Genomic DNA, 25,733 nt, shown 5'->3' on the forward strand with positions numbered 1-25,733 from the left:
CTCAGAGTTGAGACTTCTAGATTTCAAATATAATAAGTATAATTCCACACGCACAAAAATGGAAACCCATTCATATCTATAATGGTAACATGCAGGCTCAAATTTACTATATTACTATCCTAAAACAATTTATGCTAATGTCCTCATCTCTTCCCTTTGTGCTTTTTTAAAACTTAATAATCTTTCTCTCTTCTCATGATCATACTTTACCAGAAAAAGAAATGTTTTTTTCTTAGTTGAAAATTGAATGATACCATAGTGAAATTACTTGTGTAATACTTCAGTTTTCCAAATTGAAGAGGTTAGTGCTATTGAAGTGGGCAAAATACTGAATTTCACATATTCCTGTGCTTACCACTCCTCAAAGAATTATTAGGTCTTTCAAAAGCAGCTTGAGGGTTGTCGTTTTGTGCTCTGATTCATAAAAGAAGGTGAAGAATTATTAGAAAGGGGGAAAAATTACATAAAAGCAAAATTCAGAAAACACAATATTCTGCAGAAGAATACAAGAAAAAGAAGAAACTCCTCTATTGGAAACGTATTGATTGTTTTTTTCCTTGGGTATTTAAATATAAAGTAGAAGTTCTGTAATAGAAAACAGGTTTATCTCATTAAGTGAGAGCTATAGTGGAAAGGAGGCTGGGGTCTTAAAGATAACATCATTATTTCTATTCTCATTTACAGAAGTTGCTGGGTATGTTTTGCCACTGATGAAGATGATAGAACAGCTGAATGGGTGAGACCATGCAGGTGCAGAGGATCTACAAAATGGGTTCACCAGGCTTGTCTGCAGCGCTGGGTAGATGAAAAACAAAGAGGAAACAGTACAGCCAGAGTGGCATGTCCTCAATGCAATGCTGAATACTTAATAGTTTTTCCAAAGTTGGGTAAGCAGATCCTTCAAAACAACAGAGATATATGTGATGTTATTTTACATAATTCAGTCATCTCAGGTTTATTTTAAAGTGACCCATCTGTTTGCTTCTTTGTAAATTTTTCTATTCCTTTTCTGTCGTTTCCTCTCTAAATGTTATTTGTCTTGCTAACAGTTTACGTTATCCCTAATATATCCTCAAATCCATTTGTGTATTAAATGTTTTTATTTTGATCGAGTGGATTAAAACTTGGACATCTGACTCTGTAGATAAAATCAAATAACAAAGCTATAATAAAAAACCTGACCAAAAGAGCTTTTATTCTCTAGAGACCATTGATGTAGGAGAAGGAAAACAACGTGTGTTCTTTCTAATACTTCTCCTTAATTCTTCTATTAAGGAATAAAAGTAGGGAAGTTAAATACTTAATAGTGTTCATCTCATCTTTGGAATTTAATTTATGTGGTTGTTCTTCATGAAGACTGCTTTATTCTTTCTGCAACTTGGCAGGCAGGGAATGACCAAAGATCTTTTAGAATGGGACTAGCATTGAAAAAAGTAGAGCACACTTTCTTTTTTTCATTTGTTTTTATTGAAGTTCGATTTGCCAACTTATAGTGTAACACCCAGTGATCATCCCATCAAATGCCCTCCTCCGTGCCTGTCACCCTGTTACCCCAACCCCCTGCCCACTTCCCCTTCCGCAACCCTTTGTTCATTTCCCAGAGTTAGGAGTCTCTCATGGTTTGTCTCCTAGAGCACACTATTTAAAGGAAGCTGTAACTAAGGCTAATACTTAGTTACCATGTTCCATTGCCATGTGATTATGAACTGGTGACTGTGTATACCATACCAGTTGTTAAACATTTTTAGTATCACCCATGGCTGTAATCAAGAGATATATGAAAGCAGTTTGGGTTCTGGGAAGGTCAGACAGAAAGAATGACTTTCAGGGGGAGTAAAGTTCAAGAGAAATTTGAAGTAATTATTAAGTGTGTGTTTTCTAGGTACTATAGATACTGAAATAAGACCCTCTTTTAAAAAAATAAGGCAACATAAATGCAGATAATGAAGCACTTTTCTAATGTGAGACAGTTAATAATAGGACAAACAATTTCCATGGTTGTCTGTATTTCCTACCATAATTCATAAGGAACATGAAGGAAGAAATAATAGCTTCTTAGGAAAGTAGTAGAGAATGTAGTGTTTCTCACATTTAGAATTTGTAGACCACATGATGGGTCTTCATGTATGTAATGGATTTTGTTTTATTTTATTTTTTTAAAAGATTTTTATTTATTCACAGGAGACACAGAGAGAGAGGCAGAGACATAGGCAGAGGGAGAAGCAGGCTACCCGCAAGGAGCCTGATGTGGGATTTGATCCCAGGACACCAGGGTCACGACCTGAGCCAAAGGCAAATATTCAACTACCAAGCCATCCAGGCATCCAGGTGCCCCTACACCATGGATTTTAGATAAAGACAAGAGAGTAATCCAAAAGTTGGTCTTTGAACAGCATAGTGGTTGAGGGCTCTGATTCTACACAGTTAAAAATTCACCTACAGCAGGGTGCCTGGGTGGCTCAGTCAGTTAAGCGTCCGACTCTTGATTTCAGATCAGGTCATGATCTCAGGGTAGTGAAATGGAACTCTGTGTCAGCTCCATGCTGAGTGTGGAGCCTGCTTGAGATTATCTTCTCCCACTGCCCCTCCCACTTGTATAGGTATACATGCTCTCTCTTCTCACTCTCTTTCTTAAAAAATAAAAATATTGAAAATTCACCTACAGTTTTTTGACCCCCCCCCGAAACTTATGTACTAATAACCTTACCAGTAAAGTAAATGTTGATTCACGGTAAGCTGAAGAATATCATGAGAAAATACATTTACAGTACTGTACTGAATTTATCACATTTATCACAAAAAAAATCCTATAACATTATAGGGTCAACTATAATATTAAAGCAGTAATCTAAAATAATTTAAACATCAGGAAAAGTAATTACTACTGCATTCTTTCACCATACTGATACCGAGCTCACTAAAGTCAAAAGTTTCATATTTAACTGTTTTTTTTCTTTCTTTTTAATTCTAGTAATCTTGCTTTGCAACTATAGTTTTTTGAGAACAGCAGCAAGTACAGGATGATTCTGTTAGATGTTTTAGACACTTAAATGGATGGATACAAAAATTATTGCAAGAATTCTCACTGAAAATTACATACTATGTCAGATGAGGCACTGAGTTGACAAATGAATGGCACTCAGAGCAGCGAAGCTGAATATTTCATTTTGGAAGATGGCATTGGGTAAATCTGTCCTTTTGGTTGTATTCAGTTCTAGGAAATAAATTTTTAGAACTAGTGTGGTATTATGATTTATAGGTATACCTAATACTAAGACCTTGATTTTTTTTTTTTTTTCTATAGCAAGGAAAGAAAATAGGTAGATGTTGAAAAGGTCAGACTGTTTTTGGTTAAGTCATTTGTATCATGATTTGGTCTTTATATTTTATCCTTTTTATTTTTTTAATTTGAGAGAGTGTGTACATATGCTTGTGAGCAGGGGGAGGGGCAGAAGGAGAGACTCTTAGGTGGGCTTCACACACACCCAGCACAGAGCCCAACACAGTGCTTGATCTCGTGAACCTGAGATCACGACCTGAGCCAAAATCAAGAGTCAGATGTGTAATCGACTAAGCCACCCAGGCATCCCTTCTGTGCAGTTTTCAACACTAATTCAAGAATACAGGGCTTGGGCAGCCCAAGTGGCTCAGCGGTTTAGCACCGCCTTCAGCCCAGGGTGTGATCCTGGAGATCTGGGATCGAGTCCCATGTCAGGCTCCCTGCATGGAGCCTGCTTCTCCCTCTGCCTGTGTGTCTGCCCCCCCCCCCCCCATGTCTCTGTCATGAATAAATAAATAAAATATTAAAAAAAAACCACAGGGCATACTATCAAATGCCAGCTATAGTCTGTAAATGAAGCCATGTGTGAATTAGCTTTCCGGTGCTATATGTACTCTTTCTTGCTGCATACATGTCTAGTGCTCCTGGCTGTGATCCCAATATACCTTTCAAGTCGAGGTTCAAAAATAATTGTTGGTTAAAAGAAAATCCCTTCTCTATAGCATGTTTTCACTGAGGTTCAATTAAAAGCTCCATATATCTCTATGTATATGCCAGGAGTTGATTTCGTTCTCTGAACACTAGTGGTTTCTTCCAGCCATAAAACAAAATATTTAAGAACATACATCTATAATAGTAATTGTTCTTCCTTGTTGTGTACTAAACATTTGATGTACTATAGTGTCATCTGATAGAATTTTGCCAGCAGATTTTCTCTTTTAGCATATTCATGATTAATTTTGCACTTACCGGGGATCCCTGGGTGGCGCAGCGGTTTGGCGCCTGCCTTTGGCCCAGGGCGCGATCCTGGAGACCCGGGATCGAATCCCACATCGGGCTCCCGGTGCATGGAGCCTGCTTCTCCCTCTGCCTGTGTCTCTGCGCCTCTCTCTCTCTCTCTCTGTGACTATCATAAATAAATAAAGATTAAAAAAAAAAAAAAACAATAAAAAAAAATAATAATAATAATTTTGCACTTACCATTTGTACTTGTTTTTGTTAAAATAAGTTGAAGTGCCTTCGACTACAGTTTTTAATCATTGTTTCCAGTGACAAAATTCTTAATGCAGACTTTTTTTTTCTTTCTTTTTTTTTTACTGGAGTTTGATTTGCCAACATTTAGTATAACATCCAGTGCTCATGCAGAATTTGATTGCAGGCTAGAGTGGTTGAAAATTATATGAATACTTCCGTGGCTTCTTGTCCCTGTTCTATGATGTTTCAGTCCCTGTTTAATAATATATTATGGTACAGTGGGAAAAAGGAGGTTTTCTTGTGCAAACTAATCCTACCTAATTCATTGGTCACAGCCCATTCTAAGACCACACTATTTTCACTCTAATACTATACTATATAATTTATCACTATGATATTCTGAGCTAAATGTGAACATTTAAGGCATTGATTTGCTCTCTTAAATTTGGGATTTAATACATGATGATATTAACAAAATACATGTTTAAATGTAAGCAACTAACAGTCCCCTTTTAACTATCCTTGTAGAGTATGTGTGACCTTGGAAACATAACAGTTAAGAACTTCTAAGAATTTTCTAGAAAGTCATTATTTTTCAAATTTGGAAAATGTTATTAAAATTTTTATTACTTTTTCATCTAATTGTCTGTAGACCTGTTAATAGATTCCCAGGGACTACCATTGGTCTCCAGACAACACCTGAGAGACAAGGAATACAAAAAAAGAGAAAATGCAGAGAGGAAGAGGTGATGGTTAACAATATGTGGGATGATCTCCATGTAGCAAGTGTTTTTAAGTTTCATATGGATTTAGACTCAGTCAAGCTGGCTAGCTGACACATCTGTGTCTTTTCTAATACTTAATGGTGCCAGAATGGAGGTGTGGTGGCAAGTGTGTGTTAATTATTAATTAAGGAATATACTGTGCTCAGTTATGGAAGACTTAGTGGACTCCTCAGACTTTTATTCCTCTCACTATTTGTCACCCATCTTATGGTTTGCTTTTTTTCTTTCTGATAGTGAGTTAGGCCAGGTGCATGTATGCAACCACTTACAAAGCTCAGTGTTCTCTGAGGACCAGCAGCATTGGAATCATCTGAGAGATGTTAGGAATGAAGAACCTTAATCCCTCCTCCTACTCATCCTCTGTTTGAATCAAAATCTGTATTTTTATGAGATCATCATCAGATAAGTTAAATTTAAGAAGCATTGCTTTAAAATATGAAGAGAATACCAGCTGGAAAAAGTTTGTCTTTTATTAAAAATAAAGCATTTCCATGAAGTTTAAGTCCAGGTAGTAATCTTGTTTAGCTAAACAGAATTCAAAGGAGCATAGCTCAAGGGGAGAGTTCTTGATTGCCAAGAGTAGCAGGGATTGATTCACCTTAGATTCTTTCTCTTTCATTTCTTTCAACGATATTTTGTAGTTTTCAGTGTGAAAGTCTTTTGCTTTGTTAAATTTATTTCCAGGTTTTTCACTCTTTTTTTTTTCCACTTTTTAAAATGGAATTATTTTCTTAATTTTATTTTCAGATTGTTTATTGTGAGTGTATAAGACACAACTGATTTTTGTAATCTCATGTCCTAAAACTATGCTGAACTCATTTAATGGTTCTGATATTTTTTTTAAGTGGATTGCTAAGCATTTTCTATACACAGGATCATGTGATCTGCCAATATAGTTTTACTTCCTCTTTCCCAGTCTGGATGCTTTTATTTCATTCTCTTGCCCAAGTGCTCTGGTTGCAACCACCAGTATTTCAATGGAAGTGGTTAGGACAGATATCCTTGTCTTATTTTTAATCTTAGGAAAAAAAACAGTCTTTTGCTATTAAATATGTTATCTCTGAGTTTTTCATATAGCTTTTATCAGGTTGAGAATGTTTCCTTCTGTTCTTCATCTGTTGAGTGTTTTTACATGCAAGGGTAAATACTTTTTCTGAATCTATTGAGATGATCATATGGTTTTTGTTCTTTAATATGGTATATCACATTGATCTTCATGTGTTAAACCAACTTTGTATTTATAGGATAAATTCCACTTGATCGTGGTATTTAATGCATTTTAGATGTTGCTGGATCTGGTTTGCTGGTATTTTGCTGAGCATTTTTCTGTCTGTAGTCATAATGGATATTGGTCTGTGGTTTTCTTGTGATTTCTTTCACTGGTTTTGGTATTGGGGTATTACTGAGTGAGTTGGGAAGTAATCTCTCCACTTACATTTTTTGGGAAGAATTTGTGAATGATTGGTTGTTAATTCTTGAAATGTCTGGTGGCATATGGCCCTGGGCTTTTCTTTATAGGAAGGTTTTGGATTACTAGTTCATGTTCAGATTTTCTGTTTCTTCTTGAGTCAGTTTTAGTAATTTGTGTCTTTCTACAAACTTGTTCATCTAGATTATATAATTTATATAATTATATAATTATATAATTTGTTGGCCTATGATTGTAGTATTCCTTTATAATTCTTTTATTTCTATAAGGTTAGTATTAATGTCCCCTCATTCATTCATGATTTTAGTAATTTGGATCTTTTTTTCTTTGTCAGTCTAGCTAAAGGTTTGTCAGTTTTGTTGAGCTTTTTAAACACCCAAATTTTGGCTTCATTATTTTTCTCCATTTTTCCATTTTCCATTTCATTTATTCCTACACTAGTCTTTATTATTTCCTTCTTTCTGCTTGGTCTGGATTTAGTTTGCTTTTCTTTTCTGGTTTCTTAAGGTAGAAGTTTAGGTTATTGATTTGAGTTTTTGTTTTTTTTTAAATAGACTTTATTTTTTAGAGCAGTTTTAGGTTCACAGCAAAATTGAAAGGAAGCCCAGAGATAGCCTGTATACTCCCTGCCTGGTCACATGCATAGCCTTCTCTATTATTAATATCCTTCATTAAAGTGATACACACTTGTCATAGGTAATGAACCTATATTGGCACTTCATTATCATCATTATCATTATCATTATTGGCACTTCATTACATTAGGATTTACTCGATGGTTGTTTATACTATGGGTATAGACAAATGTGTAATGACATATATCCACCGTTACAGTATAACACACAGTATTTTTATTCCAGTGAAAATCCTCTGTGCTCCACATGTTCATCCCCTCTTCTTTCTAACCTCTGGCAATCACTGATCTTTGTACTACCTCCATATTTTTGCCTTTTTCAGAATGCCATATACTTGTAATCATACAGAATGCAGCATTTTCAGATTGGAGCTGCTTTCACTTAGTAGTACATGTACATATATAAAATTTCTTCAGACCCTTCATGGCTTGATGTTTCATTCCTTTTTTTTTTTTTTTTTTTTTTTAAGATTTTATTTATTTATTCATGAGAAACTCAGGGAGAGAGGCAAGGACATGAACAGAGGGAAAAGCAGGCTCCTTACAAGGAGCCCGATGTGGGACTCAATCCCTGGACCTGGGATCATGCCCTGAGCCAAAGGCAGACGCTCCACCTCTGAGCCACCCAGGCATTCCAATAGTTCATCACTTTTTTAGCACTGAATGCTATTCCATTGTCTGGATATACAGTTTATTTAACCATTCACCTACTAAAGGGCATCTTCTTGCTTGTTTCCCAGTCTTGGCAATTAAAGCTACAACAAACATCTATGTGCCAGTTTTTGTGTGGACATTGGTTTTCAGTTTATTTAGGTAAATACTGAGAAGTGTGATTGCTGGATCATGTGGTATGTGTTTAGTTTTGTTAAAAATTGCCAAACTGTGTGACTAAAATTTTGTATTTCCACCAGTGATGAATTCCTATTCTGTATCAACAGCATTCTATGACAACAGCATTTGATGTTGTCAATGTTTGGATTTTAGCCATTCTAATAGATGTTTAGTGATAACACATTGTTTCAGTTTGCAGTTCCCTGATGATATATGTAGAGCATCTTTTCATTTGCTCATTTGTAATGTTATGTCTTTAGTGAAGTGTCTGTTAAGTCTTTTGATCATTTTAAAAATCAGATTGTTTTCTTAATGTTGAGTTTTAAGTATATTGTGGATGACAGTCTTTTATCAGATTATGTCTTTTGCAAATATTTTCTCTCAGTCTGTAGGTTATTTTCTCATTCCTGCTCTTCTTTTTTTAAAGTAGTCACTTACAGCTATACATTTCTGAGCACTGCTTAGATTTCTTCTTTGACCCATTGATTAATTAGAAGTGTGTCATTTAATTTTCACATACTTATAAACTTGCCAGATGTCCTTCTGCTTTTGATTTCTAATTTTATTCCATTTTGATCCAAAACCATACTTTGAGTCCTGTCCTTTTAAATGTGTTAAGGCTTCTTTTGTGGCCTAACATGGTTTATTCTGACAAATGTTCAATGTACACTTGAGAAGAAAGAGTAGTCCATAAATATCTAGTTGGTTTGTAGTATTTTCAAATCTTTTCTATTTCTTTGTTGTCTTTTACCTATCCTTCATTGAAAGTAGGGTATTGAAGTCTCCATCTATTGTTGAATTGTCTGTCTCCAGTTCTGTTTTTGCTTTATTTATTTTGAGCTCTCTTGTTAGGTGCATATATGTTCCTAATGTTACATCTCACAGATGAATTGTCCTTTTTACCATTATAAGATGTCCTTCTTTATCTCTAATAATTTTTGTCTTAAAATTGATTTTAACTGATTTTAACATAGCCACTTCTGCTGTTTTGTCTTCGTAGATTATTGGTATATTCTTAGATTACTTTTTTTTTTTTTTAAGTAGGCTCCACACCTGACGTGAGGCTTAAACTCACAACCTTGAGATTAAAAGTCGCATGTTCTACCAACTGCTGAATTTTTTGTTACTGTCCCTCAGTGAATCAGCTGCTGGGCCACATATAGATAAGAAATGGTTTCAGGTATCGTAAGACTAATAGGGATGGAGTGAATTTGAATTTATTTGAGATAACTATTTATAAATTATGTGTATGATGTGTAAATAAAGATTTTCAGTGATTTGATGCTATTAGAATTGAGGGAGAAACAGGACCAGGAAGCAAAATGTTGCTAGCTGCTTGCACCAATAAATGGTCTCTTCTCCTTTTTTCTCTGTGTCCATATTTGCGCTGCTGGACATGGCAAGGAATAACAAATGTGTGAAAGAAAAGATGCCCCAACTACAGTATTTCTTAGTATTTTCATTTGTCTCTTAAATGTTTGAGTTTACTTTATATATTTTCCCTCTAGATAATACATTCACATGAACCAATTTCAAAAGATGTTGAATACAACAGGGTGTTCAATGAAAATCTTTTTACCATATCCGCCAGCTATAAAGCCAAGTAACTTTCATACTCGGAGGCAACCATTGTTAGAAGTCTGAATGTTTTCATTCTAGAGTGTTTCTCTTTTTCTCCCCCCACTCTTTTTTTCCCTTCCTCTCTATCCTCCACACCCTGAAAAGCTATAAATATTAGGGTAGAATTCAAGGAATAAACAAGGGACAGGAAAATACCTAGGGATTAGCAACTATGAAATAATTTCCACTCGTAGGACTGAAAGTGCAAAGGAAGGGAGCTATTAACAGAACTTGACAAGAGCTTTAGCAGAAGGAAGAGAGGCTGCTTAACAGGATCTATGGTTTTAGAGAAAGAAATGCTAACTGTCTGTAGTGAGGGATCTGTTGGGGGGGTGACCTTCACACTTTTACCACTCTGATTTTTTAGCCATATCACTTACTGTTTGAACACCTCCAAAGCTAGAGAGCAAGGTTGCATGGAAGGTCCAATTTGTTTGGCAAATCATGCACAAAGCAGAGTGGAGACAGAGAAGTAAACCTGGAAACACAAACAGTATTGAGCATGATTAGATTATATGTCGAAATATACTAGACAAGTATACTATAGATTATGTTCTATACTTGTTTTTCTTTTCTCAGCAAAATATGGTAGATACCATTTTATATTAGTGTATAAAAAGCTTTTTTTTCTTTTATAATTACATAATACTCCATTACAAAGATGTATGGTTATTTATATAACCAGTTTTGTTAGTAGACATATAGGCTGTTTCTAGTCTTTCTTTTTTTTTGTTGCTGTTTCTAATCTTTCACTACTACAAACAGTGCTGTCATAAACAACTATGTAAAATAATTTCATGCACATGTGCAAATATATCTAAGATAAATGACTAGAGTAGAATTGCTGGGTCAAAGAGTATGTACATTTATAACATTAATAGATATCATCACATTGGCATTTGTAGAGATTATACCTATTTAATCTTCCCAACAGTGTATTGGCGTACCTGCTTTTCCATTGCCTTTGCCAGCATGCTGCTATCAATATACAGAACTAATTATATCTACTGCCTTAACATTGGTCAAAGCTCAGCAGAATGTTCACTCAGGTATTTTTTTTCTGTTATTATAAAATATTTGTTGAAAAAGAATATATCATAACCATATATGATATATGATATGTAGGAATAAAGACTAATAAAACTTCACTTGCTGACCTACTCCTCAGGTTTGGAAATAAAATATCCTGGTGAGTTCAGTACTTTATCATTAAGTAATGACTATTTTATCCACAATAATGCTTTTTTTGTCTTGTATATAATACAGATATGATAATATGGTATAGACATAATCATATAGCTACACAATCTTTTTCTAAATCAACTTTTTGTTTTAGGACAATTTCTGATTTATAGAAAAATTACAAAAATACTATAGAGAGTTCTCCTATTTCCCACATCTAGTTTCTTCTAGTTTTTGATGACCTCGACAGTTTTGAGGAGTGATGGTCAGATGTTTTGTAAAATATCCTCCAACTGGGATTTTTTGATGTTTTTCCTATTATCTGTTGGGCTATGAGTTTTAGGGAGCAAGACCACAGAGGTGAAGTGCCATTTTCAGCACATCACATCAAAGACAAATATTGTCAACATTACTTATCACTGGTGATACTGACCGTGATCATCTGGCTAAGGTAGTGTTTGTCAGATTTCTCCACTGTACAGTTACTCTTTTCCTCCTTTATATCAGCTTTCTTTGATGATGTTGTATTTGCCTGTTTATCTTTTCTTATCCTTTTATTTTCAGTTCTTCAGAGTTATTTTACAAATTTATTGTGATACCGATATAGTTGGGTTTTTACTGTCAAATTTTGTGTATTTTATTGTCCAATTTCTCTACTCCCCTTTTCTTGGCTATCACCTAGGTTGAAGTGTTTTTTGTTGATACTATATATCCTCCTGTATTAATTTTTAAGTGTTATGCTTTTCCCCCCTATTTAAATGGCTGTCCTTGAAAAGTTTTAGCTTTTATCTCTTCAAATATTGCTTCTCCCTCATCCTAGAACTCTGATTAGAGTTATGTTAGACATTTTCATTTTCTTTCATGTCTCTTAACTTTTATGGATTTTCATCTTTGGTCTTTGTGCTACAGCATTATAATTTCTTCTTAACTGTTACCTGGTTCTCAGATTTCCTCAAGCAATGTCTAATCTGCAAGGAATTTTGTTTTATTTTCTGTAAGTTCTTGTTTTTTTGTTTTTTTAAAATGTGCCTGCTGATGGTTTATAGTCTCTTGTATTTCGTTCATTTATAAGTTATCTTGTATTTTTTATTTTTATTTTATTTATTTTTTAAAAGATTTTATTTATTTATTTATGAGAGAGGCAGAGACATAGGCAGATGGAGAAGCAGGCTCCATGCAGGAAGCCTGACCTGGGACTCGATCCCAGGACCCCAGGATCACGCCCTGAGCCTAAGGCAGATGCCCAACTACTACGCCACCCAGGTGTCCCTATCTTGTATTTTATTACATCATTTTTATGATTAGGTTGATAATTCCATCATCTAAAGTCATTGGTAGCCTAAATCTGTTGTTTTTCTTTAGGTTCTTGTTCATGGTGCTTTATTTCTCTTGAACGTGGAGAGTACAGTTCACATTCGTGTTGATATTTGTAAACTGTGGATATTCTGAAGGTGAAGGAACTCTAGAAAGAATTTGCATTTGGGATTTCTCCCTTAGCACTGATGGATTTCTAACCTGAAATCAGCATGCCAGTTGACTATAGTTACAAATTCTTTAAGGAAACTGCTTTTCTTCATACTTTTCTTCTTGAAGATAAGACATTTTTTTTATTGCTCACTTTGTTGTCATGTGGATTTTTTTTTCTGGTTTACCCTTTCATTGACGGTTCATACAACCCTTCTGAGGGTCTGAGAGTCAGCTTTCCAACTTCGTATGTACCTAAAACCTAGTATGACTTGTAAACTCCAGTATTTTAGCTTTTCCCCTTATAATTTTTTCATTAGATGAAAGGGTCTTTTGTCATCATAGAATTTCCCATATTCTGGCTTTTGTTATTATTGACACCCTAAGAATACTAGGGTAATATGTTGCTCTGTTCCCTGCATTTCTTATCGTGTTGGTTAGATCTCATCATTGAAGTTATATATGATTTTTTTTTCAGGGATATTTCATAGTTCTGTGTACTTCTTACTGCATCATGAGGCATATAATACATGGTTGTCTTTCAAAGAAGAAACATTACAACTGACATCTCAAAAATACAAAGGATCATAAGAGACTTCTGTGAACAATTGTAGTGAACAAACTGGATAACCTAGAAGTAAATGATAAATTCCCAGAAATATACTACCTACCCAGACCAAATTATGAAGAAATAGAAAAAATGAACAAACAGCAAGGAGATATAAACCTCCCAATAAAGAATAACCCAGGACCAAATGGTTTCACTGGTGAATTCTTCTAAACATTTAAGGAAGAATCAATGCCAGTCCTTCTTAAACTCTTTCAAAAAATTGAAAAGGAAGAAAATTCCCAAATATTTTATGAAGCCAGCATTATCCTATCAAATCCATATAAAGGCACTACAAGAAAAGAAAACCACAAACCAATATCCTGATAAATATAGATGCAAAAATTCCTAACAAAATAGTAGCAAACCCAATTCAACAGTACATTAAAGGGGTTATACACCATGACCCAGTGGGATTTATCCCCGGGATGGCTCCACATCTGCAAATCAAGCAGTGTGATATGCCACATTAATAGAATGAAAGATAAAAATCATATGATTATCTCAATAGATGGAGAAAAAAGCATTTGACAGAATTCAACATCCTTTCATGATAAAAACTCTAATTTTATATGGAAGGAACATGCCCCAATAATCATAAAGGTTGTATGTGACAAACCCACAGCTAACATCATACTCCACATTGAAAGGCTGAAAGCTATCCCACTAAGAACAAGAACAAGACAAAGGTACTCATTCTTACCACTCCTATTCAACATACTACTGGAAGTCTTAGCCAGAGCAATTAGGGAAGAAAAAGAAATAAAAGTCATCCAAATCAGGGGGGATCCCTGGGTGGCTCAGCGGTTTAGCGCCTGCCTTTGGCCCAGGGCGCAGTCCTGGAGTCCCAGGATCGAGACCCACGTCGGGCTCCCTGCATGGAGCCTGCTTCTCCCTCTGCCTGTGTCTCTGCCTCTCTCTCTCTCTGTGTGTCTATCATGAATAAATAAATAAAAATCTTTAAAAAAAAAAAAAGTCATCCAAATCAGAAAGAAAGAAGTAAAGTTGTCTTTGTTTATAGATGATGCCATACATAGAAAATCCTAACTACCCAAAAAACTATTAGAATAAATTTAGTAGAGTTGCAGGGTACAAAGTCAACATACAAAAATCAGTGCACTTCTATACACTAGCAACAACAAATTATTTGAAAAGAAAATCCCATTTATAATATCAAAAGTAATTAAATACTTAGGAATAAAACTAAAGATTATAAAATTGATGCAAGAAGTTGAAGACACAAATAAATGAAAAGATATTTCATGTTCATGGATTGAAATAATTAATATTGTTTTAAAATTTCCATACTACCAAAGCCATGTATAGATTCAGTATAAGCCCTGTCAAAATCCCAGTGGCATTTTTTACAGAAGTAGGAAAAATAATCCTAAAATTTGTATAGAGGGACTCCTGGGTGGCTCAGCGGTCGAGCATCTGCCTTTGGCTGAAGGAGTGATCGCAGTCCGGGGATCAAGTCCCACGTCAGGCTCCCTGCTTCTCCCTCTGCCTGTGTCTCTGCCTCTCTCTCGCTCTCTGTGTCTCTCACGAATGGATAAATAAAATCTTTAAAAAATATATTAATAAAATTTGTAAAAAAAAATTTGTATAGAACCACAAAAGACCCCAAATGCCTAAAGCAGTCTTGAGAAAGAACAAAATTGGAAGCATCATATTTCCTGATTTCAGAATTTATAATGAAGCTGTGGTAATCAAAACAATACGGTACTGGCATAGAAAGACACATAAGCCAATGAAACAGAATTGAGAGCCCAGAAGTGACCCATGCATATATGGTCAACTAATATTTGACAAAGGAGCCAAGAATACTCAATGGGGAAAGAGTAGTTTTTTTAATAAATGGTGTTGGAGAAACAGGATATTCACATGCAAAAGAATGAAATTGGACCCCTATCTTATACCACGTAAAAATTAATTTGAAATGGATTAAAGGCTTCACTAGAAAACCTGAAACTATAAAACGTCTAGTAGAAAATGAGGTTTTCTAATTCAGTTCTCTTACATTAAATTTCTCCGGATTAATACTTTTTCTCTCTTTGTACTTGGTTTGGATACAAAATCTTGTGGATTTAATTCTAGTTTATTATGACTTTAAACAATGTTCTAAGATTAGTTTTCCTAAAATATTATTTTCATTTTAGCATGACTCTCACCAGGAACTTCCTTCCTTCCTATTGTGTCAAAGATCTAGTCAAGTTTTCTGTCAATTAATGCTAATTTTACTGGTAGACTAGCTTTTAAAAAAACATGTAAACCTGTCGGGATGCTTGGGTGGCTCAGCAGTCGAGCATCTGCCTTTGGCTCAGGTCGTAATCCTGGTGTTCTGGGAGTTCCAGGATCACATCCCGCATCAGGCCCCTTCAGGGAGCCTGTTCTCCCTCTACCTATGTCTCTGCCTCTCTCTGTGTGTCTCTCATGAATAAATAAATAAAATCTAAAAAAACAAACAAACAAACAAACAAACAAAAAACCCAAACATGTAAACCTGTTGAGTCTTTTGCCTCAGTTAGAAGGTCTTTTAGAAGGGGGTACCCTTTTCAGATCATAGACTTCAAGTCTAGGTCAGGATTCACTTCTGTTAATTAGTATATTCATAGAACCATCAGTTTAAAAAACTCTTCGTATCCTTATCCCCCTATAGTCTTTACTTAAAGTTTCGTTAACATGGACCTCTTAAGTTTGTACCATACCACTGTACTTAACACTAAATTTACCTGAAAATTTTTCAGTTGTTGGAGTGCCTGGATGGAGCAATTGGTTAAGTGGCCGACTCTTGGTTTCAGCTTAAGTCGTGATCTCAGGATTGTGGGATTGAGCTCCACAAGGGGTTCATCGTGGAGTCTGCTTAAGCTTCTCTCCCTCTCCTGCCCTTTCTTCTTCTCTCTCAAATAAATACATAAGTCTTAAAAAAAAAAAAAAGCCTGTACTTACCTCTTAAAAAAAAAGTTTCTAAATTGTTTAATGTATATTTACTTGTCCTTAAATAGATTAGAGGCTCCTTGGAGGCAGAGGCTGGTGTGTTAAATTTTATTTATATGTATTTTAATGTAAACTGCTATGTGTACAGTAGGTGCTTAATAGGTACTTAGTAGTTGACCTTTAGCCCACAGATAATTCTATTCTTATGAGGTAAATTTAAGGTTTCCTTTGGCACAAACTATGAAATAAAGAATTACTTTGATGATCTTTAGTTACTGTTCATGGTAACATGCTATATTTACACATGGAGGAATGGTACTCATCTGCTTTTTTGACTCATCTTTTACTCAGGAGTTTTTGTTTTGTTTTAAGGGCTTTGGGTCAGTTATCTAAAAAATGCCCAACAATACATCCTTTCTTCTCTATTTATAATTTAATGTCAAACTTATTATTATTAAGCAAAGTAATTTATAGCCTGAGTTGCAGGATATTTGTTCTTACATAAAATTGGTAAAACCTCAACCTATAAGCAGAGCAATCAAAGATGACATTTACATAAGCTTGTTTGAGGCTCTGCAACCTGGCCTCTGAAGTCTAGTGTTTAAAGTAGTGATGAATGCTACAGAAAGAGTTAAAAACTCTTTACTGTCCCATCAGGATTTCCACACACTTTTAACTTTTGAGTTGGTTGTTGTGATATTACTTCATGTCTTCAATAAAATCCATATTTGTTGACTTGGGACCATATACTTTTTTTTTTCTTTTTTTTTTTTTTTTAATAATCTCTACACCTAATGTGAGGCTCACAACAACTCTGAGATCAGGAGTCACACATTCAACTGAATGAGCCAGCCAGGCGCTCCTGTTAAAGGTCCTTTTTTTAAAACAATGGATTGAGTCAAGTACTTGCTACAGAGTGCTGCAGCTAGATCCTATGCCATTCTATTATAATGTCCTGTGAACAGGCCAAAGTACCCCAATGTACTGGCCAAGTACCATGTGCTAAGATAGCTGTGGCCTATATCCCTGAGAGTGATGGCAATCATCAAAAGCATTTTTTAAAGCACCTATCTGTACATGGTTCTATCCTAGGCACTGTACAAAACGAGTTAAACAGACTTGGTCCCTGCCCCCTGGGAGTTTTCAATCTAAGATGATGCTGACATGGACAGACATAAGGATATTGAGACAACTGAACAAACATTGAACAAGAACATAAAGTACTAACATTATGCACAAGCAAAGGGGTAAGTGCATTTTATGGGATAGTATTAAAGGAAGCCTCATGGGACTTAAACAGGGTGGGATAGAGCAATTAGTCAACCTCTATCAGGTTAGATTAGTTTTCATTGGGAAGTCGGGTTTTCATACAGACTTAAAAGTAGGGACAGGACATTCCAGAAATAGAACACAACAAAAATAAGACTTGGAGTAAAGAGAGAAGTTTAGAATTGTATTGTTAGACTCTTGGTGGCATCCAGAATCTGTAATTCTGGATGGTTCTGAACCTGAACATGCGGTTGACATTGTGACCTAGCAAGTTGACATTAAGATTGGGTCTAGATCAAAATCAGCTCAATGCAGAGCAAGAAGCAGACCAAAAAACCTGGAAACGTAAATAGCTTTTGCAAACAGTTTGTTTTGCTTATTAAAGCTCTTCTGTAAACCATTGGCCACTTAACAGAAAACCTGACTAGGGCTGTTATCTTCTCAGGAACTTCTACAAGCTTATCTTATAAAGCACTATTTTTTTGCTTATTAAATTCTGTTCTGTATCAGAAACTTCAGTACTCTAGGAACATAAATTATTTCTTAAGAACTGATGAGAAGTTTATTTTTTAAAGGATGCTTTTCTGTCCCAGAGAGAGGTCGAAGAGTTTCCCCAATAGTTTTCAGCTTACTGTTTGATGTCATTCACATCTGAAATGTGAAAATTTGAATTTACCCAGAGTATTAGGGTGTAGTTATTTTCTTTACAAAAGCTTCTTTGTTGTACAAAAGAATTCACAATAGACTTACTTTTAACTGTAAGCTTCCTTCTTGCCCTTAAATTATTGAGTTTTCAAAACTTATGTTTATACAGAGCTTCTTCAATTGCTATCCATTGCGTAAATACAGTACATTGAAAACATAAGTGGTGAAGCCCACTGAGACATTAAAAATTCAAAAAAAAATTCAATAATGCCTTTTTAAAATATTGAAGTCTTTTTATGACCTTAGGTATTTAACTTGGTGATGTGCACTTACTCATACTTCTTCCTTCCCATCGGAATTAGTTTTAAAGGGCTAGTCTTGTCTTTACTTGCTTCCCATAACTCTTTGTGCTGTAATCTAACAGTAAGAAGAATCTGTTAGCTTGCTATTTTTCTTTTGACCCCAAGGCATGGGATAGTAGCACGTGGTAAGCTTCCTAACAGGAAGAGTATGATTTAGGGACTGCCATTCAGAGAAATTCAGTGATTGTTTTTATTCACTGAATAGCTTGCCTAGATAATCTTTAGCTCTAAGAAACATCTCCCCTGGGTGGCAGTTTATTATTCTCATAGTATGTTTACTACTAAACATTTATCTTTTCTTTAAAATGTTAAATTATTCTTGGACTAGTCTATCTATAAGAGCCTGTAGAGGTTTAGGCAAAAAAAAGACAGAATCCTAGATAAAATTATTTCAGAAAAACTAGAAATAGGGACCATAAAATCCATTCAGTGCCTTCATTTAATCTAGCACATCTTTTGATGACCCGAAGAATGAGTAGAAAATTTCCAGAAGTGTGCAGATTTTTTGTTTTCGCTTGTACAAAAAGAATTCACACCCATTGATTCGGGAAGAAAACTGAAAATTGAACTTGTTATAATAGAACTTTATGAGATTTTTAAAAGAGAGTCAATTCAGACATCTCTAGATTGCCCATGTTCATGAGAGATAAAAGTGGTAGTGATGGATTACCTTTTTTAGGAATTATGTTTTCTTCCAAATAATCAATGAGTTTTTTTTAGGAATTGTATCGCTTCACTCCACGGGTAGATAATTCCAAATACCCTGTAGAAAGAAGAGGGGAAGAAGGTACATTGGAAGCATGTAAAATACCTTCTTTCCTTACCAATTGTGATTCTGACTGGGTAGAAAATAGTCCTATAGTTAACTTGGGCTTGGTACAGAATAATGAAAAGGAAAGATTAGAGATTTTCATGTCATAGTTTTAAATAAATACCTCAGAGAATCTAGCAAATATTTGAGAGTCATAAGAACTTGAGATTCATCAATAACTGAAAAAAAATTATTTTTCCCTTTGGAGCTTTTGTTCTAGTTCAAAAGTCAGCAGATTTTCTGTTAAAAACCAGGGAGTAGGGATCCCTGGGTGGCTCAGCGGTTTGGCACCTGCCTTTGGCCCAGGGCGCGATCCTGGAGACCCAGGATCAAATCCCACATCGGGCTCCTGGTGCATGGAACCTGCTTCTCCCTCGGCCTGTGTCTCTGCCTCTCTCTCTCTCTCTGTGACTATCATAAATAAATAAAAATTTTAAAAAAAAGGGGGGAGTAAATATTTTAGGCTTTGCATGTGGCCATGTTCCATACAAAACTTTATTTACAAATGTAAGCAGCCAGCTGGATTTGGCCCATGGCCCATAGTTTTCCTAACCCATATTCTTGTAGGTAGAAACATAATTAGTAAATTAGAGTATGTTAGGTGATAAGTGCTTTGGGAAAAAGAGAAATAGAAATAGTGCAGAGTAATTAAATAGGGAGTTTCATGGTGTAGAAGTTGGCAGAGTGGGTCTCACTGAGGTGGAGAGGAACCACATAAGACTGTAAAATTAATGACTGGTGTAGAAAACAAAGAGATAGTAATGTCCTAGAAATATTATAACCATATATTGGGAAGAAGGGAACATCTGTGTCAGATGTTGCTACTAGGCCAAATAGGATTAAGGCTGAGATATACCACTGAATTTAATCTTAGGTTGTTAGTGATCATTATGAGCAGTTTTGGTGGAGAGAATTGAAGGAGAGTGAAAACAGGTAAGTTTTTTGAGGAATTTTGTTGTAAAGAGAGCAAAGATGAGAAATGGGGTAAGAAGGATCAAAAGAAGAATTTAGTTTGTGTTTTTTTTTTTTTTTAAGATAGAAGAAATAATGACATGTCTGATGGAAATAATCCAGTAAGCGGTAGAGAGGAAATGATATGGGAGACAGTTGCTGGAGCTGTGGCTTTGAGTTGACAAGTGAATGGATCTGGCATGTCAGTAGAGAGATTGACCTCAGATAGATGTGATGTTGGTAGGTGGGTACATGTGCCATGGAGAGTCTGGACTTGTTCTCTTGTGGCTTTAATTTTCTGATTAAAGAATTATCAGTAGAGAATATGAAAGTTGAAGTGTGGAGGTTTCATATATACCTATGGTCTTTAACTTTTAGTACCAGCATTTGAGGGATCTTTGGTGATTAACTAAAATGACTTTTGTACTCTCTGAGGGAGTTTTAAACGTAACCTAGCAAATTTGTATATTTTAAAGATTAAACCCTGCATTATGAGATTGAATAATGATGCATATAATGCCTGTAGCACAGCATCTGGTATCGTGTAGACACTCAATAAGTGCTATTATTTTTTTTTTCAAGAAGTGGTATTATTAGAGGACATAGTAAATATGCTAAATTGAAATCATAGGTCCTTTGACGTCCCTCCTAATGTTCTTTCTACTTCACAGTGTGGTCTTTCTTTATACAGTGACTAGTGATATTACTGGCTCCAGTGATCAGAGGCTCCATAAATGGATGCTTGTTCTTAAATATTTTAATTATTTTATCATATTACTATGTTAATTTCTTTGTACAATAAAAATAAATTGTTTTGTGTACAGCATCCTCCTATAGATTGTAAACCAAGAGGTAGGTAATAATTCTTAATCATTTCTAAGAAAATGTCTCAAGTAATAATTTGTATGTAGAGAGTATTTAACAAATATGAGAAAAAAAACAAATATGAGGATTAATAAATCAAGTTTTCACATTTCTGTGATCAAACTTAAGATACTCAGGTCTTAAGGCCTTGCTCTAATTCAGGCCTGAGACCCTACCACTATTCTGAAAAATTCTAAAGCTAAATTATTGGGCTTAAGTAATTAGAATACTACCAAATATAGCTATTCTAAGTAACTTCAGAGAAAGATAATAGCCAGATTTCACAGTAAGCACATAATAATAGTATAATTGACACACACAGCTGTTGGAATGCCATAAAAACTAGCATTGTGATCCTTAAAAGAAGTTTGTTAAATGAGTATTATATGTAAGTGATGAACCACTAAATTCTACTCCTGAAACTAATAGTACACTATATGTTAACTAACTGAAATTTACATACAAACTTAAGAAAAAAAGAAAAAAGTTTGTTAGACAATAATACTCAACTAACTATTGCATTTTGAAAATCAAAGTAAGATAGATTGACTTTGTGTAACTTCAAGAAAATAGCCTTGGTTACCTTCACATACTACACCAAGGAAGTAATGAGTGAAGTCATAATAAGTGATATTTTTACCAGATACTAGAGAATCTAATTGTGAGCAGGGACTGTTTGGGAAGAGCAAGGTGAAATGGCCATTTCATTCTGCAGTACCCAGTGTGAATAAAAGAAGTGAGAACTATTTTCTTCATAAGAAGCCGTTGTGTTTGAGGCTTTAATCTTAGGTTTACTGTTAAAGATAAAAATTTGAAGAGGTAATATCTCCTAGAATTTAGGAAGCAAAACTTAGCTATTCAGACAACTGAGAAATTCTAAATTTATTCAAATCTAGATTCCTATCACATTTATAATAGTTCTCTCTAAAGCATTAGAACATCCAGCTTCATAAAAATATTTTAGATCAATGGAAAATATTGGATAAGTCATTTTTTAAAAATCTGTCTTGTGTTGAAACATTACTTTCTTTTTTTTATTATAGGTCCAGTTGTTTACGTCTTGGATCTTGCAGATAGACTGATCTCAAAAGCTTGTCCATTTGCTGCAGCAGGAATAATGGTTGGCTCTATCTATTGGACAGCTGTGACTTACGGAGCAGTGACAGTGATGCAGGTTCACTATTTTACTCTGTTCAATGATAATACTTCTTACATGAAGATCTTTTAAATAGATTTCTGTTAGGAGTTTTAAAAATTATTATTTTGAACAAGTAATAACCTCATGGCTTAAAAATAAGAAATAAGAAAATATAGGGGTGCCTAAGTGGCTCAGTTTATTAAGAGTCTTCCTTCAGTTCAGGTCATGATCCCCGGGTGCTGGAATCGAACCCAACATCGGGCTCCCTGCTCAAGAAGGAGCCGTTTCTCCCTCTCCCTCTGCCTGTTGCTCCCCCTGCCTATTCTCTCTCTCTCAAATAAATAAAATCTTTATCGTATATACGAAACTAGTGTAAAGTCTTCTTATTCCTCCCATTTGCTCAGGTTCCCCCTCACTTCTCCAGGTAGCCACTATTATTAGTTATATAATATATTCCTCTAGACTTTCTTTGCGCATGTGCAAGAAAAAATATATTTGTTCTCCCACACACATACACTTTTTTTTCCCTTAAATGGAAGCATATTAGAACTGTATCCCTTTTTTTCATAGTGAATCTTGGCGATCTTCTCATATAAGTATTCAATAACCTTCCCAGCATTCTGTGTGGAATTAGAACAATTTACTAAACAGTCTGTTTAGACAATTAGTTGTTTCCTGGTTTTTTGCTACAATCAGTAACTGTTGGTCAAGATTATTAGAGAAACTTAAATTTTAAGATTTAGTCCCATGCCCTTATTTCTTCTCTTTTTATACTTCCTCCGTAAAGATTTCCAGCTATCATCTCTGTGCTTCTTGTACTTAGATCTATGTCTTTGCCCTTATCTATCCTCAAATCCAGTCCTACAAACACAGTTTGACCCTTCTCCTTAAATGACCTCTTGTGATTTCTAGTCTTTCCCTCAGTTTGAAACCTAAATTTATTCCCCATTATAATTTTTCTTTTTTTTTTTAAGATCATATTTTTTGATTAGAGAGTGCACATGAGAGAGAATACGAGAAAGGGGAGGGATACGGAGAGGGAGCAGCAGCAGAGACTGGATCCCAGGACCCTGGGATCATGACCTGAGCCCAAAGGCAGACACTTAACAGATTGAGCCTTCCAGGCGCCCTCCTCATTATAATTTGTCTATACCTTCGATTGCTACTATTATTTTCCCATCTACTCGGTTTGTATCCTACATTCTTAGGATTACCTTTAACTCTTTTTACCTCATAGCCCTGTACTGGTTCACTGACCAAGTTCAAGCAGTTTCCAGTTTGGTGTCTTATATCTGTAGCTTCTTTTCCACAGTCTTAACCACCTGACTTCTTGTCACTCCCTCATGATACTTGTGGGCTAAAGGAGTTTCTCTAATTTTGTTCTCTTTTATTAGTCCATCCTTCTAAATCATTCTTCCTAAAATAATACCTTCAATATCTATTCCAAGCTCACCATCTCCTCTGCCTTAAGTAGTTCTTTTCTAATGCAGTGCTTAGAGTGTTTCATAAATGACTGAGTAATAGTGAACACACTATGTAATATTCTAGAAATTGCACATAACCTATCTGTGCTGGGTCCACAGTGAGTGACATTTTTGGTTACTTCATTAATAGTCATGGTGAGACAGACTATTGCAAGACTTCTTCATGAAGTATTGAGGACACCTCCAAAATCTGGTTAGACAAGTCAGAGAATGAATCGCAAATAGTAAATCATCATTTGTCATGTGTGTAATGGATAAAGATTAAGAACCACTGACTTGAAAAAATTCCATTTCCTTACCTTGATTTGTTACACAATGCTTCACAGTCTCGCTTGATTCTACTTTGAGACCTGTTGGGCTGTCTCCTCCAACCCATCCTTATGCTGTAGAGTTTTTTACCTCTGTCCTCTGGCCTTTGTCACCCTCCCTGCCTCATACCTGTCCTTCCATTCCTATCTCTACTTATCCAAATCTAAACTCTCCTTCGAGGCTTCATTCAGCTGCTTCCACCCGCTGAAACCTACCAGGCAATTCTTGCCCACTGTCATTTCTTTTTCCTCTATATTCATGACATTGTCAGTCCTCAAATGGCAGCTAATCTTGTGCTGACCAAGTGATGTTTCTTATATAGATGACCTATTATTTAACTTTTCCTATGTTTAGGCCTTGCCTTTCCCATGAGAAGGTAGTTTTCTTGAAAGTAGAGACTATCTTACACTTACATGTTCCTAATATAGCATATACACAGAGACTAACACTTAAAAGGCTTTCATAAATATTGGGTTTTATTTTAAATATTTTATTTATTCATGATAGAAAGAGAGAGAGAGACAGGCAGAGGGAGAAGCAGGCGCCTTGCAGGGAGCCCAGTGCGGGACTCGATCCCAGGTCTCCAGGGTCACACCCCGGACTGAAGGCGGTGCTAAACTGCTGGGCTACAGGGGCTGCCCGGGTTTTTTGTTTTTTTTGTTTTTTTTTTTTTTTTATGACTGGTTCTATCAGGTAGTAGCAGGTTTGTTTGACTGACTATATTCTCTGCAGTAATTTGTTAAAACTTCAATAATGAGCACATCATTAGTTCAGGAAAGTTTAGGATGATTCACAAGGACTGACAAAGACACATTATTTAATGCACAAATGCATTATACAGACATATTTTTTGCAGATGAGTAAATTTAAGTCCCTCTGATAATGGAGTGATTTCTCTTAATACCTCATTGACTATAAGAAGTAGGATGGTTCTTTTGGGGGAAAGATTTTAGGCTCGCTCAATTTTAAAAGAAATTTGATAATGGACACATTGACAAGAGCTTAAGGAATATAGTTTGTATCCTCTAAAAAGGGCTTCAAGCTGGATTTTGGCACTTTGAATCCATATTGGTGTGATTCATACAAAAAGTTAGCACCAAGCTGAGGTCTTTATAAAATACAAGACAAATTGAAAGCTCTCTCCCCAGCTCTAAGGAATATAGTCTAAGACAAGGTGTACATAAAGGAAAAACTGGAGAACAGTTAATAATAACATTATATAAACAAATATGAAGAGTACAGAAGACTACATAAACAGTATTTTAATTCAGTAAAATGAAAGATCATTTGAATTATTAAAAAAAGTAAATCTTGAGATGACCCTTGAAGGCAATAATTTGAATTGGTAGAGGGGAAGAAATGATACAAACAAGGAGACAAAAATGAATATGTTGATTAATGGTGATAGTAAAGACTTAAATTATGATGATACATATATATTGTGTGTTACCATTTAGAAATAATCTTCACATGTATGTCTCACTTGAAAAGATTTTTTTTTTTTAAGCCTGGAATGAGAGAGATTACTTGTGATAGTAGGTAGTGTATGATTTAAGAATATTGGAAAGACTTTTGCCTCTCTGAGCATATTTGATAGAAAATGTGCCCCACTATACCATCAGCAGTATTTAGGGGTTTCTTTTTTAATCCATTTTTTAAAAAGGTTTTATTCACTTATTAGAGAGAGAGCATGAGCAGGGGGAAAGGGAGAACCAGGTGCCCCACTAGAGCCCTATGTGGGACTCTGTCCCAGGACCCTTAGATCATGACCTGAGCTGAAGGCAAGATACTTGACTGAGCCACCCAAGCACCCCCTTTTTAACCCTTGACTGTTTCTTTTCCTTTTGTTCTCTGACTACTATGAAGTTCAGATAAATCAGATTAGGGAATCAGACCATTATTCTTTTTTTTTTTTTTTTTTTGAAGATTTTATCTAC

The 25,733-nt window shown here is 35.3% G+C and overlaps 1 protein-coding gene across 1 annotated transcript in view; it reads left to right on the forward strand.

Moving 5' to 3' along the window:
• MARCHF5 (membrane associated ring-CH-type finger 5) overlaps nucleotides 1-25,733 on the forward strand; it is a 51,062-nt gene that overhangs the window by 16,371 nt on the left and 8,958 nt on the right. The window contains exons 2-3 of the mRNA XM_025466515.3: nucleotides 685-887; nucleotides 21,909-22,039. Of these exons, the coding sequence (XP_025322300.1) occupies nucleotides 685-887; nucleotides 21,909-22,039 (334 nt within the window). The remainder of the gene's footprint in view (nucleotides 1-684; nucleotides 888-21,908; nucleotides 22,040-25,733) is intronic.

This window comes from Canis lupus, chromosome 28, assembly GCF_003254725.2.
Source record: "Canis lupus dingo isolate Sandy chromosome 28, ASM325472v2, whole genome shotgun sequence".
Classification (NCBI taxonomy): Eukaryota; Metazoa; Chordata; class Mammalia; order Carnivora; family Canidae; genus Canis; species Canis lupus.